Source organism: Arachis stenosperma, chromosome 3 (genome assembly GCF_014773155.1).
Source record: "Arachis stenosperma cultivar V10309 chromosome 3, arast.V10309.gnm1.PFL2, whole genome shotgun sequence".
Lineage (NCBI taxonomy): Eukaryota > Viridiplantae > Streptophyta > Magnoliopsida > Fabales > Fabaceae > Arachis > Arachis stenosperma.
The window spans coordinates 86,529,963-86,545,892 of NC_080379.1; the positions used below are offsets into that span (position 1 = coordinate 86,529,963).

At 36.4% G+C, this 15,930-nt stretch overlaps 1 protein-coding gene across 2 annotated transcripts; it reads left to right on the forward strand.

Moving 5' to 3' along the window:
• The first annotated feature begins 7,152 nt into the window (after window positions 1–7,152).
• LOC130969193 (subtilisin-like protease SBT2.3) lies at window positions 7,153–14,412 on the forward strand. Of its 2 annotated transcripts, XM_057894822.1 has the most exons (11): window positions 7,166–7,290; window positions 7,433–7,764; window positions 8,034–8,193; window positions 8,361–8,758; window positions 9,049–9,144; window positions 10,579–10,651; window positions 10,954–11,236; window positions 11,736–12,067; window positions 12,165–12,435; window positions 12,560–12,841; window positions 13,663–14,412. In XM_057894822.1, the coding sequence occupies exons 2-11, from the start codon at window positions 7,511–7,513 to the stop codon at window positions 14,091–14,093; spliced, it is 2,580 nt and encodes an 859-aa protein (XP_057750805.1). In that variant the 5' UTR covers window positions 7,166–7,290; window positions 7,433–7,510; the 3' UTR covers window positions 14,094–14,412. The 2 variants fall into 2 exon arrangements, with proteins under 2 accessions (XP_057750803.1, XP_057750805.1); XM_057894820.1 differs by having other exon boundaries at window positions 7,153–7,764.
• The last annotated feature ends 1,518 nt before the right edge of the window (window positions 14,413–15,930 follow it).

Genomic DNA, 15,930 nt, shown 5'->3' on the forward strand with positions numbered 1-15,930 from the left:
CCACGCGTACGCATCCTATTCGCGTGCGCGTCGATGCAAATTTCCCAACTCCAAATTCTGGGCTTCTCATCGAGGGCGTTGGAGGTAGCGTTTGAGGCAACATTTGACCCCCAACGTTCTCTTAGCCACGCGTATGCGTGAATGGTCAATTTTGCCATTTCACACATGCGCGTAGCTCATGGGTATGCGTTGATTCCATTTCCACGCGTACGCATCATCGACGGGTACGCATCATCAACGGGTACGCGTCGCCCAAAATTCTTTCAGCTCCAGGAATGAAAATTATCGCAGGCGTTAGAGGTAACGTTGGTTCACCAACATTCCTTCTAATGTTGGCACCCAGATTTTACATGTAACATTGCTAGTAACGTTGGTGAGCCAACATTTGCCCCCAACATTGCATACCCCTTCTCCAACATTTGAGGTAACGTTGGTGAGCTAATTTTAGCCACCAACGTTACTTCCTCTGCTACTTCCTCTGTTTCTTTCTTGCTTCTTTTCCACCTATCATCAATCAAACAATTGCATCAAAGTTTGCTATAATCACAAGGTGTTTGCATCACTCATAATATTGATTAAAATTTGCATAAAACCTTATGAAAAAGCACATAAACAACCATGTTTAATTGAATCAAGGGATGCATGAAATTTCAATTCAATTACTTACTTATTGCTCAAGAAAGTGCATGAAACCTAATGAAAACAAATAAAAATGCTTGTGAAACTAGCCTAAGATGACTTGTCATCAGAGACCTTCTTGGCCAGCTTAACGCTAACTAAGGAAGTCAGTACAAAGACCCTAGAAGTTTATAGCGACTCCAAGATAGTCAGTTCCCAAATTAACGAACACTACCAAACATGAAACCTTCTGCTACAACAATACCTATCCAAGGTTAAGGAACTAACTGCCGAATTCAATGGGGTCACTATCCAGCACATTCCTAGGGAAAGGAACGCAAAAGCTGACCTGCTCTCCAAACTGGAAAGCACCAAGTCATGCTCGAGAAACTGTTCATTAATCCAAGAAGTCATAAAAATACCTTCCATCACGGCCACCTGCTCGACAAACTTGCCCTTGTCCAAAAATTACTCTTGGACGTATCTGATTCTCAGGTACCTCACCACCGGGGACCTGCCCGAAGACCCAAAAAAGGCAAAATGTTTGAAGCGGGAAGCCGCAAAGTACACCACGATAATAGGACAGTTATATAAGAGAGGACTGTCCCAACCCCTCCTCAAGTGGATAAAGCCCGGTTAAACAGACTACATACTTCGTGAAATTCACGAAGGATGTTGTGGCCACCATGTCAAAGGAAATACTCTAGCCTAGAAAGTTATCCGAGCCGGATACTTCTAGCCTACCATTATCAAAGATGTCCTCCAACTAGTTAAAAGTTGCAGATAGTGCTAAGTGCACGCTGACCTCTACCAAGTGGCCCCGCATCAGCTCAGCACGCTAACGGTAGAACGCGCTTTCAGAACTTAGAGAATTGACCTCGTGGGCCCCTTTCCCACAGCTCTCGGGCAACTCAAATTTCTCATAGTGGTTATCGATTACTACACCAAGTGGATCGAGGCTGAAGCACTTGCCATAATCATAGCCACTAAATGCCAAAATTCTTTTGGACTCAAGTCATAACATGGTTCGGGATCTCGGAGATTGTGATCTCAGATAACGGGACCCAATTTGCTAATAAGCGCTTCAAGGAGTTCGTGGAAGGATTTGGCATCTCACAGAAGTTTAGCTCAGTGGAACACCCACAAATCAATAGCCAAGTAGAGGCGGCCAACAAGGTCATCATAAAAGAGCTCAAGAAAAGGCTAGACAAAGCCAAAGGACTTCGAGCTTACGAGCTTGACTCTATACTCTAGTCGTACCAAACATCTCCTCAGAGCTCGACTAGGAATACCCCCTTCAGACTAACATATGGCCTAGAAGTCATTACTCCCGTTGAGGTCGGAGAACCCATCCCTCGAAGGACCGTCAGAGGACATGACAAAGCTGCAGAAAGATATCTCGTAGATAAAGTTAGAAGCATAGCCCACCTATAAGAACTCGCCTTGAAACAAAAGGTAAGCTTGAGATATAGCCGAAAAGTAGTAAAACGGAATTTCAAACAAGGAGATCTGGTCTTATGACGCAAAGACATTGCCCCCCACCTCGGGAGAAGGAAAGATAACTCCTAACTAGGAAAGACCCTAACAAGTTACGTCCGTAATTAGGAAAGGAACTTACAAGCTGGAATGACTTAATGGAACTAAGCTACTAAGGTCATAGAAAGCTGCGAACATACGGCGTTACTATTCAGGCGAACTCCACCGACTTGATAACTCCAGCAAATTTTAAGGTTTATTTACAGATTTCGTATTTTTTTATTTTGTCATGTTCATGTTAATTTGTTTTTCCGAGCACTCTTTCCTACCCAAAGATAATATGAGGTTTTAACGAGGCCCAACCTTTAATAAATAGGTTATTCATTCAAAAGAAAAGACTCTCCTTATTTTTTTACATGTTTGCCAAATCAAAACAGTATGAACAAAACAGCCATCCCGGGACCGATCACCTCCGAGGCCAACAAAACGGGTATCCAAAAACAAAATAAGCATGAAATCTGACCCACCAAGAGGCCCAAACAAAGTTCATAATAAACGGCCCAAAAGGCCACCAAGGCAGTGTATACATCCCGAACAAACGACTTATAAACATAAACAATTCTTTACAAAACAGAAAAAGTAAAAATTACTCTAAGTCAACAATCTCCCTGTCCTTTACGGTTTAGAAGGCCCTTAATACCGATACATCCACATCGGAAGACAACACCTAGACTTGGGCTTTCAAAGCTTCCTCGATCCCTGAAATAGCATCCTTGGCGTCAACAAACAGGCCTTCCTTATCCTTCTTTAGCTGGGCAACCTCGGTCTTCAGTGATTCCACCTCGAAAAGAGCGGAAGACACCTCTAGGTCAGCACTAGCAGCCTACTTCCGAATTCGAGCAAGTTGTGAGACAAGCTCGGTCTCTCGCTCGGAAAGACATAGGATCTTCGAACCAACCTCCTCAGCATCCTTCACATCTTTCTGCCAATCAGTCTCAACATCCTCTAGTATCTTTTTAAGCTTGCCGTCCTCCGCCTGAGAATGGCCAAACTTGCCATCCAAAAGGAGCACTTGGGTCAGTATTAGTTCCACCTTCTGCATAATGGCAGCAAAGCAGAGAAGAGCCCGATAAATAGGCTTGGCCTAGCCTGCAAGGTCGCAATGATAGAAGAACTCCTCGGTACCCGGAAGGAGATGCTGGTCAATGAAGGCTGGAGCATCAAAATCCTTATCCATCATAGAAGTAACACCCACCTCCTCTTCGAAATTCTCACCACTACTCCCCTCAACTGGCCTCTTCTGCTTCTTACTAGACTGAGTGATGGGGATCTCGATGACCTCGGCATCGGCATTAGTTGCCCTGGTAACAACCACCTCTTGAGACACCGTTTGCAAACCCGGTTGAACCACCCTCTGCCAAATCATGCCTATAACCAAAAAGGGCACCACCATCAGCCCACTTTCCAGAAATACATAGAAAACAAAACCTACTAGATTTCATACTACACCAAAACAGTGGCAACCCCCCCCCCCCATTTTACTACTACAACACAAAAGAAAGCCCAAAAATAGAAGCATGAAATAGTATAAAAAACAACAAAGTGAAAAATGTAAAAGCAGAAGAAAGGCATCAACCTGTTCTAAAAATTGAAGAAAAATGACAAAACAGTATGGGCGCAAGGAAATGTAGCACCAAAAAGGACGATGACAACCAATCTAAAAGAGCAGCACCAGAAACCAGCAAAAAATGCCCAGAGAATTAGAAAAGAGAAATGAAAGGCAATAGAAAAATGGAGAAATGAAGAAAGCAGTTACAAAAGAAGAGAAATAAAACCCCCAAAGTTTCAAATGAACATATGGAAGGACGAGGGGTCAAACTGAAAAAAAGACAACAACCTCTCTCTCCAACTAAGCATCATTATGATGCCTTGGAAAGCATAACAAAAAAATCCCATCATCGAGAAACGCAACGAATAGATGCTGAGATGGCCCAACAGTTGACTCGAGATCACAGAGTCCCAAACTACGGAGAACCAAACTCACCAGCCAGCGATGAGACTAAGCAAACATGTTCTTATGCTCCGTGGACAATTGTTCTGGACCTGGCGTCTGGGGCTCAAAACGGCCCAACGACGACCCGAATCTCGAGCCTAAATCGTCTCTACAGCCCAAACAGGCCAGAAGATTGGAAATCTCTAACCAACATTCAAATTCAAATATCTTCCTTATCTTGGCTAACTAATAAAATAAGATAATAAGAAAAACTATATAATAGGGAGTCTAAAGCTCTCTCAAGTACATTACACACCATTAACCTATACCTCTTAAACCTATTATGACTTCAGCATTGAAGTGTTTTTGCAGGTATTACCTCCCGCCATTCCAATGATTCGATCGCGTCATCACCAAAACCGAGGAGTCTCCAATTCTTCCATCAACCTGTACCAGCAAAGTATCGTACAAGTGTAAACTAATTTTTAAAAGTATCTTCTTAGATTCTTTTAAAAACATATCTAACTTTTTAAAATTATATATATATATATATATATATATATATAATAAAAAATAACATTTGTATACTAAAATTAGTCATTATATATTTTTGTATAAATACATATATAGTTTAATTTATTTTAATATGTATTTTATATTTTAATATATATCCTGCACTAGTAACTAATTTTAGTATACACCTAACATGATTGATTTTTTATTTATTTATCAAATGTAGAGTAAGACGCTTGTATTTTTTAAAAATACAATCACTTTAAAAAGTTTTACCAAATTAGATCTGACTAAGAATACTAAAAATAATAACTTTTTAATTTTTTGTGTTTTGAATACTTTAAAAAGTATATTAAAAATACAAAAAAGTTTAATTTTTAATAAAATTTTGAGTAAATTATTATTTTTGACCATAAATGTATAATACATTGACAAATTTCCCAGCAAAAAACTAAATTAACTTTGTACACGTAAAAAATAAATTTTTGTTGATAAAATTATTCTAATTCTAAAAAATTATTCAAAATTTTTAATCTAGCCTCCCTAATCTAAATTACTCCTCCTCCAATTTCCAAACTTTTTGTAGCCACCACCCAATCCCTAATCTTTTAACACCACCATCTAAACCCTTCGCTTTTGGGGAGGAACTATTTGATTGTGGCTTTAACGGCGGGCTAGAGAAACCTGCTCGCATGACGTTACTGATGCTTGGGTCATCGAGGATGGATATGATGAACTGCTCAAGTTCAACCTTGACAGCAAAGAGTAGCTGATGCTGCTGCTCCAGGTAGCCGTGGCGCTAGTGAGCTTGTGCGTGCTTCAAAAGTGCGTTGGAGATTAGTGGCTCAAAGGAGGGCGACATAACAATGTCGCCACATGTACAATGACGTTATCTGCATGTGATTGCAGCAGCTGGAGCGGTTAAGGATGCTTGCCACCTCTGAAGTTAAGGTCTGCTAGATGGTGCTCAATCAAGTCATCAGAGATTACATTCACATAATTTTAAACATGCGCATCATCACCATCTATCAAATAAGGATATAGCAAAAGCATCTTACATGAACACAACTTAAAATAATTTATGCAAAGCAAAAATGCACACCACATTTAAGTAGATTATAAGACTAGGTCACAAAACCATTGTACAAATTTGACATTTGAATATATGGACATTGAAACTTTTAGACAAAAACTTGATCGAAAGTATCCACATAAGTTAACTGGTGGCAGATCCGAGTGATCCTCTATACATATTATTACAAGCAAACAACTCAAAAAAATCTATGGTGGTAATGATGATGATAGTGATTATGATTGTATGTCTCTAAATAGGGCTAGCAATGGGTAGGGTAGGATAGGGTTTAGACTCTACCCTAACTCTACTCGCGGGTTGAAAATTTTTTTAAAACTCTACCATATTCTACCCGCAAGTTGAAAATTTCTCAACCCTAACCTTACCCGCACCCTAAAGTTCTAAACCCTACCCTACCCGACTCTACCTGCAGAAACAAAAACAATTTTCAAATAAATATAAAATTCAACCATTCCGAATTTCATACATATTGATAAAATAGAAAATAAAAAATAAAGTTCAAATTAAAATTAAAAACAATAAAATTTTAAAAAAATCCAACATAAAATTACAAATAATATGATCATCAACTAGTTTAGCGATTATTTCATGTTTTTATAAGAAGAAGATTGTGAGTACAAGACTCACTTTCTTCATTACATACATAACTTTTACATATATATATATATATATATATATATATATATATATATATATATATATATAATATATTAAGGGTGCAGGTAGAGTAGGGTAGGGTATACTCTAAACACGTATCCTATCCTACTCTATTCGTAGCGGGTAGGGTAGACAACCCTACTCGAACGGATTGGTCCGAATTAAATACCTGCGAATAAGGTATATATTATCAACCCTAGTCTCTAGTTCAAAATTGATGATTTTTTTTTTTTCGTTTTGGTTTGGATAGCATAAAAGGTTAGTAATTAGATGGGGGTGGTGGTGGTGTTAAAGGTTAAGAATTGGAGATGAGATAAGTTAGGTTAAAATGAATAGTTTAAGAATTTTGATTAATTTTTTAAGATTTAGATAATTTTATTAACAAAAATTCATCTTTTATAAATATAAAAATTAATTTAATTTTTATGTGAATACATTTATAAACGTTTTAAATATTTGTAATCAGAAATAGTAGTTAATTCTAAAAAAAAATTTTCCGCGCACATATAAATAATACTAAATACCCGATAATATGCTTTTTCAACAAATTTAAAGTGAAATTAATATAATTTGTCCAAAAATAAGTACAAAGAAAAATAATTGAAAAAACAAGTAAAACAAAGAATTTAAAAGTACAAGGTTGTTGTCGCACGAAAAGTCCAGCGTACTCACACAAAATGACACACAAAGGCATGGAGGAAAAGATCCAAAAACCGAATAAAACCAAATACTAATAACGTTCATATCTCTCATTCTACACACATTTTTCTTTCTTAATTATTATTCTTATTATTATCTCTCTCTGCTAAATAAATAAAACGTTCATATTCGCAGAACCCAAGAAGGTTTTTGCACTTTTCAGGCTTTTTCCTTCAACTGCTAACTCCAGCTATTAATATTCCAACACACTCTTTCTCTCGAAAACTTGGAACAAGAAAACGTAGTGTGTGTTATTCACTTTCTTATTATTTTATCAAACATATAACCTCAAAAATAAAGCACAAAACACACACTGCTTTGTTTGGGGTTCTTGATTTTTGATTCCTTCATTCATTGTGGGCTAAATTCTTGAACTACTTCAGAATGAAGAGGGTTTGTTCACAACTAAGGAGCTGAATCTGGGGTTTCCAGTTTGTGGTCTTTGTTGAGCTAGAACTGAGATGGGGAGCTTTGATTTGAAGCATTTAATGCTGTTGTTTTGGTTTGTGTTGGTTGTGCCTTATTGTTTGTGTGAAGAAGATGATTCTGATGATTCTAGTAGTGCTGTTTACATTGTTTCTCTAAGAAATTCTCCTGCTTCTCATTACTATGGTGAGTTGAGAGAAATGGGTAGTAATGGCTTCCAAGTAAAAAATGGTGGTGGTGGTGGTGGTGATGCTTCTTCTTCTGGAAGAATTCAGTTTCACAAACCAAGGTACCTTTCATTTTCTCTAAAGGTGAAAAAAGTTTTTTTCTTTTTTTTTTTTTTTTTGGTCTGTCTCAAATCATTGACCCTTCTTGTGGAAGCTTTGTAATTTTTTGCTATGATCTACAAATAATGGAAAATAGATTCCAATGTATCATTATATTTAATTGATTGTATTCTCAATTGTCGTTACTTTGCATCATCCTTCTTATATGTTGCATTAATTTGATACATGCTGTCTTTCAATTTTTCTTGTTTTCCTTTTTTGTATTTCCTAGATATGGCAATGCTACAAAGACAAATAAGAGATATGGCTCTTACGTTGCTCAAGTTCATGATTCTTTGTTGAAGAAAGTGTTAAAAGGAGAGAAATATCTAAAGCTCTATAGCTACCACTATCTGATAAATGGATTTGCTGTGCTGGTTACTCAACAACAGGTATGATATTGGTTTTCACTTTTCAGCATCATGATTGTAAAGAAATTTGAGTCTGTCTTCAGTTACATATGTTTTACTTCATGATTACTTGAATACTTGTTTATTGTTTGTTTCTATCTAGGGTTTGATTCGGTTCCTTAACTTCTGTAATTGCATAAATTGTGAAGGCAGAGAAATTGGCTCGGAGTAGTGAAGTGTCGAATGTGGTTTTGGACTTTTCTGTAAGAACTGCAACTACTCATACCCCACAATTTTTGGGTCTGCCGCAAGGAGCATGGTCTCAAGAAGGTGGGTTTGAAGCAGCCGGAGAAGGAGTGGTTATTGGTTTTGTTGATACCGGCATAGATCCAACACACCCGAGTTTCGCTGATAACAAATCTGAACATCCTTATCCTGTTCCTGCTCATTTTAATGGCGTCTGTGAGGTCACACGAGATTTTCCGTCCGGTTCTTGCAATAGGAAGCTTGTTGGAGCCCGGCATTTCGCTGCGTCTGCTATAACCAGAGGAATATTTAATTCAACACAGGACTATGCTTCTCCATTCGATGGAGATGGCCATGGCACGTGAGTTTTTCGGATTTTACAAATGAGTGTTATGTTTCATTGTTGTTTACCATGATTAGCTACTCATCCATCCACTTATTAATTGGATGCTTTATAGAGTTTTGTTTACCTTGGTTATATCTTTGAAAATTTCTGTCTTTTACTTGACTTTTTGATGAATCTTATCTCAATTCTAATTATCTGAATTTTGTACTCATTTAAACCATCACTTCAAATAGATGGCCCCGCCCATGGGCCACAGAAATTCTCTTTTCTTTAGATTTTGATTCTGATGCATGTCTAATACACAGGCATACAGCAGCTGTTGCAGCAGGGAACCATGGGATTCCAGTGATTGTTGCCGGGCATCACTTTGGGAATGCTAGCGGGATGGCTCCTCGTTCACAGTAAATAATCTGCACACATATCTATGTTTCTTTGCCTTTCTTCGGTTGGTGTTATTATAGTTACTTTTACACTGGTAGTATTGCATCTACTGTTATACGAGTTGGAATCACGGAGTTGTGTTATCATTCTGCTTCATCACATCTTTAAACCGGCACTGTGATAATTATTTTGAGCTGTAGTAGTTCGCTATAGCCTGCTTGAAGTTACAAATGGTCAAACATCCGATGATGTTTAACCGAAGAAAGTATATGCTTTCTTTTATGAACCTTGTTTTCCCATTGCCTCAAATGGCATGAAAGACCACTGACCACCAGACGAGCTAGTAAACTTTTGTATAATGCTAAATGAGTTTTTGTTGGCATATATTGTGTCAAGTCTGCGATAGGTTAAATATAGAACTCGACATGGGGGGATAGCGGTTCTCATATAATACCTTGATAGATTTTACAGCTTTTTCTAGAGAGAGAAAAGAGAGTAACACAGTGCAGTGCCACTGTGTCGGATATCAGTCTTTACAATGATGTATGGACATTGGAACTGTGTAGAATTGAAGAAAGTCATGATTGTTGATTAGGAAAGAAACTTATAGCTTCCATAATAAGAGAGAAGATATACAAAAGGGGGATCCAGTTAATGCTTGGATAATGGAAACCATATAGAGAATATTAAGATAGAGTGGACCAAAAAAGCTTAACAATTTCATATGAGGAACTAATGGTAAGTAGCATTTGGTTCTAATTAAATAGAAATAGAAATTTAACTAAGAGAAAGCTGTCTTCTTTTGCTGGCATTGAGATGCTAAACGTGCCTGAAACTGTGTACTTGACTGGATTAAATTTGTGACTATTGACGCATCTGTGTTTAAAATATAGGACCATATATTTATTACTTGTCAAGAATTGTGATTCTTTGTATTAAGCTAGGGGTATTCGAATTTAAAGCTTGCTTAGAGTCATTAGTATGCTGAATAACTAGCATAAGGATCCTCCGTGATCTTGAAGAATTTGAGCCTTTTAATAGGATTGTCCATGTGATTTTCAGAATGGAAAAGAAGTCATTTATCTTGTAAAAGTGCCTATTTACCACCTAAAAACCGAGTTAAAAATGCTCAATTATAGGGATGAGTTTCCAAACTGAATTGATATCTGTCTAAGGATGTGGATTCCTCCCATTTCTTCCAGTTTATTGATTGTGGCTTGCAGAATGTGTTACCTCCATAGTGTTTATCCTTGTGTACCTTTTTTCATTATTTTGATGCTAAACTGGTCAAGTCTTTATCAACGTTATTTTTTTGAGAGGTGATAGAAAAACTATGGAAGCAGTACATCTATTCCAGTTTGGATTTCTAGTTATTTTATTGTTAGCTTCATTAGCTTCTTATTTTATTATGAAATGCATATGAAAATGTGTTGCCTTTCATCAATCTCCCACAGCGTTGCTGTTTACAAGGCATTGTACAAGAGCTTTGGAGGATTCGCTGCAGATGTTGTGGCAGCTATAGACCAGGTACGTCAATATATTGTTTTGCATAGAATATATGACAATTTTACTTTTCTCCATTGTGTTTGACATGGATTTAACATGATTACCTGATAAAATATATAAATCTTGAATATATTTCCGAGCAAATGTTTGTTAATCCAATGTCATTTTCTTTTCATTTTATTTCATGGCAGTTTCTTTTAGATGATAGTGATATTGATATGTAGCAATGATTCCATTTCGTGTTGCTTTCGGAATCTATTGATGTAAATCTCTTCCAGTGTTTCACTTCTGGCAAGGCTTTAGCATGGTTGATTGTTTTGCAGGCAGCTCAGGATGGGGTTGACATAATTAGCTTATCAATTACTCCAAATAGACGTCCTCCGGGCGTTGCAACTTTCTTCAATCCAATAGATATGGCATTGCTGTCAGCTGTAAAGGCCGGTATTTTTGTAGTGCAAGCTGCAGGAAATACAGGACCTTCACCGACGAGTGTTTCCTCCTTCAGTCCATGGATCTTTACTGTTGGTGCTGCCTCTCATGACCGGATTTATAGCAACTCCATGTTTCTTGGAAATAATGTGACCATACCTGGTGTTGGACTTGCGCGTAAGTTACTCTTTCTCTACACATGAACTATTTTTAGAAACATGCCAGGAGAGTAATGTAATGCACTTTTACTTATTCGGCCGCGTCTTTTGCTTCTTGGAGAATTAAAAACTGATAAGATTCAGGAAGTGAATTTTGCATTTAATCGTTAATTTATAAATTATGGGTAGATGGGTACCTTAGGAGAGTAAAATGTCGCCGGAAACTAATCAATCTCTATACAAAGCACAATTATCTGCAGAAGTTTAGTAGCTCTACTATTATATGCTTTTTTCTTCTATTGTTCATTGGATTAAATACCATAAGATTTTGTCCTTCACCCGAGAACATGTACCAAAAATACAAGAAATACAATTCAAGATTTGCATTACACTTAATACAATTTTGATGATCAGTTTTTTGTTGTTTTCAAGGATTTTTTGCTCACTAATGTTGTGTTGCGTCGACCCTTCATGAGTTATAACACGTTTTTTCACTTTCCTTTCATTATTTCGTTCAGCTGGCACAAGTGTAGGCAAACTTTATACACTGGTTCATGCACACCATGCTTTGAACAATGATACTGCTGACCCTGATGATATGTATGTCAATGAGTGCCAAGATGCGAGCAAGTTCAGTAAGGATTTGGTCCGGGGTAACCTCTTAATGTGCAGCTATTCAATCCGATTTGTGCTGGGGCTTTCCACCATCAAGCAGACCTTGGGAATGGCCAAGAATCTTAGTGCAGCTGGAGTTGTTTTCTATATGGATCCTTTTGTGATTGGTTATCAGATTAACGCAGTTCCAATGAAAATGCCTGGCATAATAATTGCATCCACAAATGATTCTAAGGTGTGCATTCTTTGTGTTCCCCCTTTGTATTGCAATTTGATTTCTTGGGCTTGTGAAGATTGATTTGACTATTTTAGTTTTATTTTGAAATGGGCAGATTTTGATGCAATACTACAACTCTTCACTAGAAGTTGATGCAGTCTCAAAGAAAGTTACTAAATTTGGCGCAGTTGCGAGTATCTGTGGCGGACTAAAAGCGAACTACAGTAATGCTGCTCCGAAGGTCATGTACTACTCTGCTAGAGGACCGGATCCAGAAGACACTCTTCCCCATGAAGCTGACATCTTGAAGCCAAACTTGTTAGCTCCTGGAAATCTTATATGGGCTGCTTGGAGTTCTCTTGGCACCGACTCTGTTGAATTTCAAGGTCAATACATAAAAAACCTTTTACACATGAATAAAAGAAGTAGTCTAGTTTAAAGTTTTTCGGTACCTATCATAAGCATAATATCTTTTTAAGTAATAATTTGTCTCTTTTGCATTACAAATAGGTGAGAATTTCGCAATTATGTCAGGCACAAGCATGGCTGCACCTCATGTTGCTGGTCTTGCTGCCCTAGTTAGACAAAAATTTCCAAATTTCAGCCCTACAGCCGTTGCATCTGCACTTTCCACAACTGCTTCTCAGCATGATAAGAATGGTGGGCCAATAATGGCTCAGCGATCGTATGCCTCGGCAGATCTAAACCTATCTCCAGCAACTCCTTTTGACATGGGAAGTGGTTTTCTGAATGCAACTGGGGCATTAAATCCTGGTTTGATTTTTGATTCCAGTAAGTGACTACGGGAATCTTTTAGTCATAATATTTCAATAGTTGTTCTCATGTCTCAATGTATTGAAATGGTATGAAAATAAGCTATGATTGTTTTGTTGGTTAGATAGCTATCATAAGTGATAACATGATAAAGTTGGAGTCAGAAATTTTGCACTATACCTATACGTAATAATCATTCAAGTGTCACTTATTTTTCATGATTGAGGGAATGCCCAATTTTGTCTTTGAAATTCTCAACCCTCATCAAAATAGTCCTTGACTTTTGGAAATGACCAAATTGGTCTCTGAATTTACAATTGTATATCTCCATTTGGTCCTAATTCAGCTGCCGTTAGCAGCATGGAGAATTACTTTGTCAGCATGGCATTCCCAATGGTAAGGTAACATGGTTAAGACTTCAGTATGATAAAATAGGTGCCCCATGTTGGTTAATTGAACTCATTTTAGTGCCCCAATTAACCAAAATGAGTCCAATAAACTAATTTAGAAAACTTGTTGATCATATTGAAGTCTTTAACCACGTCACCTTACTATTGATCATATTGAAGTCTTTATTGATCATATTAGGGACGAACGAAGATTCATGATTTGTAAATTCAAGGACTAAGTTTGGTCATTTCTGAAAGTCGGAGACTGTTTTTATGAGCGTTGTGCATTTCAGGGACTAAATTACCTTATTATTATTAGTGTCATATGGTTAAAGATAAATTGCCTCAGCAGCAAGTTGGTGTTGACTTAGAGACTGGTAAATTAACTAATAGTAAGCCTGAGCAACCTTTAGATGTTGGAGTTCAATATAAATGTTCCTTTCTTCGTAGGTTATGATGATTACATGGCATTCTTGTGTGGCATCAATGGTTCAGCTCCTGTGGTATTAAACTACACTGGTCAGAACTGCTGGTCCTATAACTCTACTGTATACGGCGCTGATCTGAACTTGCCCTCAATCACCATTTCGAAGCTGAACCAATCAAGAGTGGTGCAGAGGACAGTCCAAAACGTTGCTGGAAATGAGACCTACAGTGTCGGTTGGAGCGCACCTTACGGGGTATCAGTGAGTGTATCTCCAACACACTTCACCATTGCCGGTGGCGAGAAGCAAGTCTTGTCTGTGCTCATGAACGCAACCGCCAACAGTTCAGTTGCAAGCTTTGGGAGGATTGGCCTCTTTGGTGATCAAGGTCATGTCCTAAGCGTTCCCCTTTCAGTCATTGTTAAAATCTCAAGTAACAACAACACAGTGAGCTAACGTTGGAATTGGGATAGCATTTTCTTGTTTTGAGTAAACTGATTTTGATTTTTGGCTTTTGTTTTTTCCATTTTAATCTGTATTTAATTGCTTGTGTATCAAGATGATTAACTAATTTTTTCATTCATTATCATGTAAATTAGTTGAGGGGTTCTCCTTGTAAAGTAAATAGATATGAGCGGTACCTGATTTCTAGTTCCTTGATACTTCTTTACTCTCTACCAGCTCAATGATTATTAAATAATTAAATATACGTGATAACTTATGCTGACTTTACTCTCGGACTCACTTACACGCTACAATGCCACCTCCTAATGTTTTAGAACATTTTTCAATTTTATATGTCCACATTTTCATTTCATATTCTTTTTAATTTGCATGAAGAAAGTGAAAGATATAATTTTACTTTTAAAACAAGCAAAGAGGCGCTTGGATTAATGAAACATTGTGCATGTTTTTCTTGGAGATGAGTAAGGTAATTCACTGTGGAACATCATACAAGAATTTTTCCTATATAACATACCATGCATCATAAGTATAATAAAAAATGCTTCTGTTCCTATTCTGCTTACTATTATCATTCTTATATGGATTTAACTACATAATTAAAAAAAAAAACATTTAGGTTACTATTTATGAAAAATTTAAAATTTATTGAAATCATAAACTCTTGATATTTTTATTAATAAAACCTTCAACTTTAATTTATCCACTGAAATGTGTAGATTCTATTTCTACACTTTAAATCCTACTGCAGTTTATTCGTTATTTCAAATGTGTTAAATCAACTACCACTAATACGATTTACTTGTTATTTAGTAAATATTGAGATCCCATTGCGATTAACTTATATTAAAAACAGGATATTTATATAAATAATGTTGAGATAATACAAACATATTATTAAGTTTTTTTAGTTTAAATCAGTAAAAAAAAACGTTAATTATTAGTTGAGAAGTCCTAAGCCGAACATAACATCTTTGATGTAAGCAACATTTCTCTAATTGGGAAGTCTCAAATCGAACATAACATGTTTGAGTTCGTAACTTCGTATAACATTATCAACTCAAACTCAAGTCTCATTAATTCACCCACAAATTTGCCCCATTTTCATTTTCAACATTCCATTCATTTTAATGCATTGAGATTACTAGGGTTTAATTTCCATAGCAATGAAGCATTGTCCAGATTCAATGGTTCTTAGGTTGGTGATTAGTTTAGACCCTCAAATCTTACGGTGTACCTTATCAAACCTAGAAACAAGAATTACGAGCACAAGTCAAAGTGGGTTAAACAATTTTGATCTATGTTAAAATGTCTAGATTTGGAAGCAAGAGAAAGGAGAAAATATTAACTAACAAGAGTGCGTTTGTGTTGGTGTTTGAAAAGAAAAAAATACGTTCAAGTTTTTTTGAATTTTAAGTTTTAGTTTGATTATTTTTTCTCTCTATGAAAGTAGAAGTGATTTTGTAGTTAAAACCACGTTTTCAGAAAACAACCATGCTTCTATGTTTCACCAACAGTGTTCAATCATTAATTTAAACATTTATTTTTTTTTTTTTTTTTACCAAAGATAGGAGACTCGAACCTGCAACCTCTTAATTGAGTATGGGGAGACTATGCCATTTGAGCTTTATCAGCTTTATCTTTTATATATGTTATTATTTTATTTATAAAATTTTTATTTTTTTATATGAACTCTCTTTTCTATTATTTATTATTTTTATTTTTTGTTTAATATTGTACACTTTTATAATTGTGATTTTTGTGTATTATATTTATTTATTATTATCTTTTTATAATATGATTTATTGATTTCATTAGGTAAAGTAAATTA

Coding starts and splice junctions, on each gene's coding strand:
- LOC130969193 (XM_057894820.1), top strand. CDS start 7,511: ATGGGGAGCTTTGATTTGAAGCATTTAATGCTGTTGTTTTGGTTTGTG. Junction 8,759..9,048: donor GATGGAGATGGCCATGGCAC/GTGAGTTTTTCG, acceptor TCTAATACACAG/GCATACAGCAGCTGTTGCAG. Junction 11,237..11,735: donor ACCTGGTGTTGGACTTGCGC/GTAAGTTACTCT, acceptor TATTTCGTTCAG/CTGGCACAAGTGTAGGCAAA.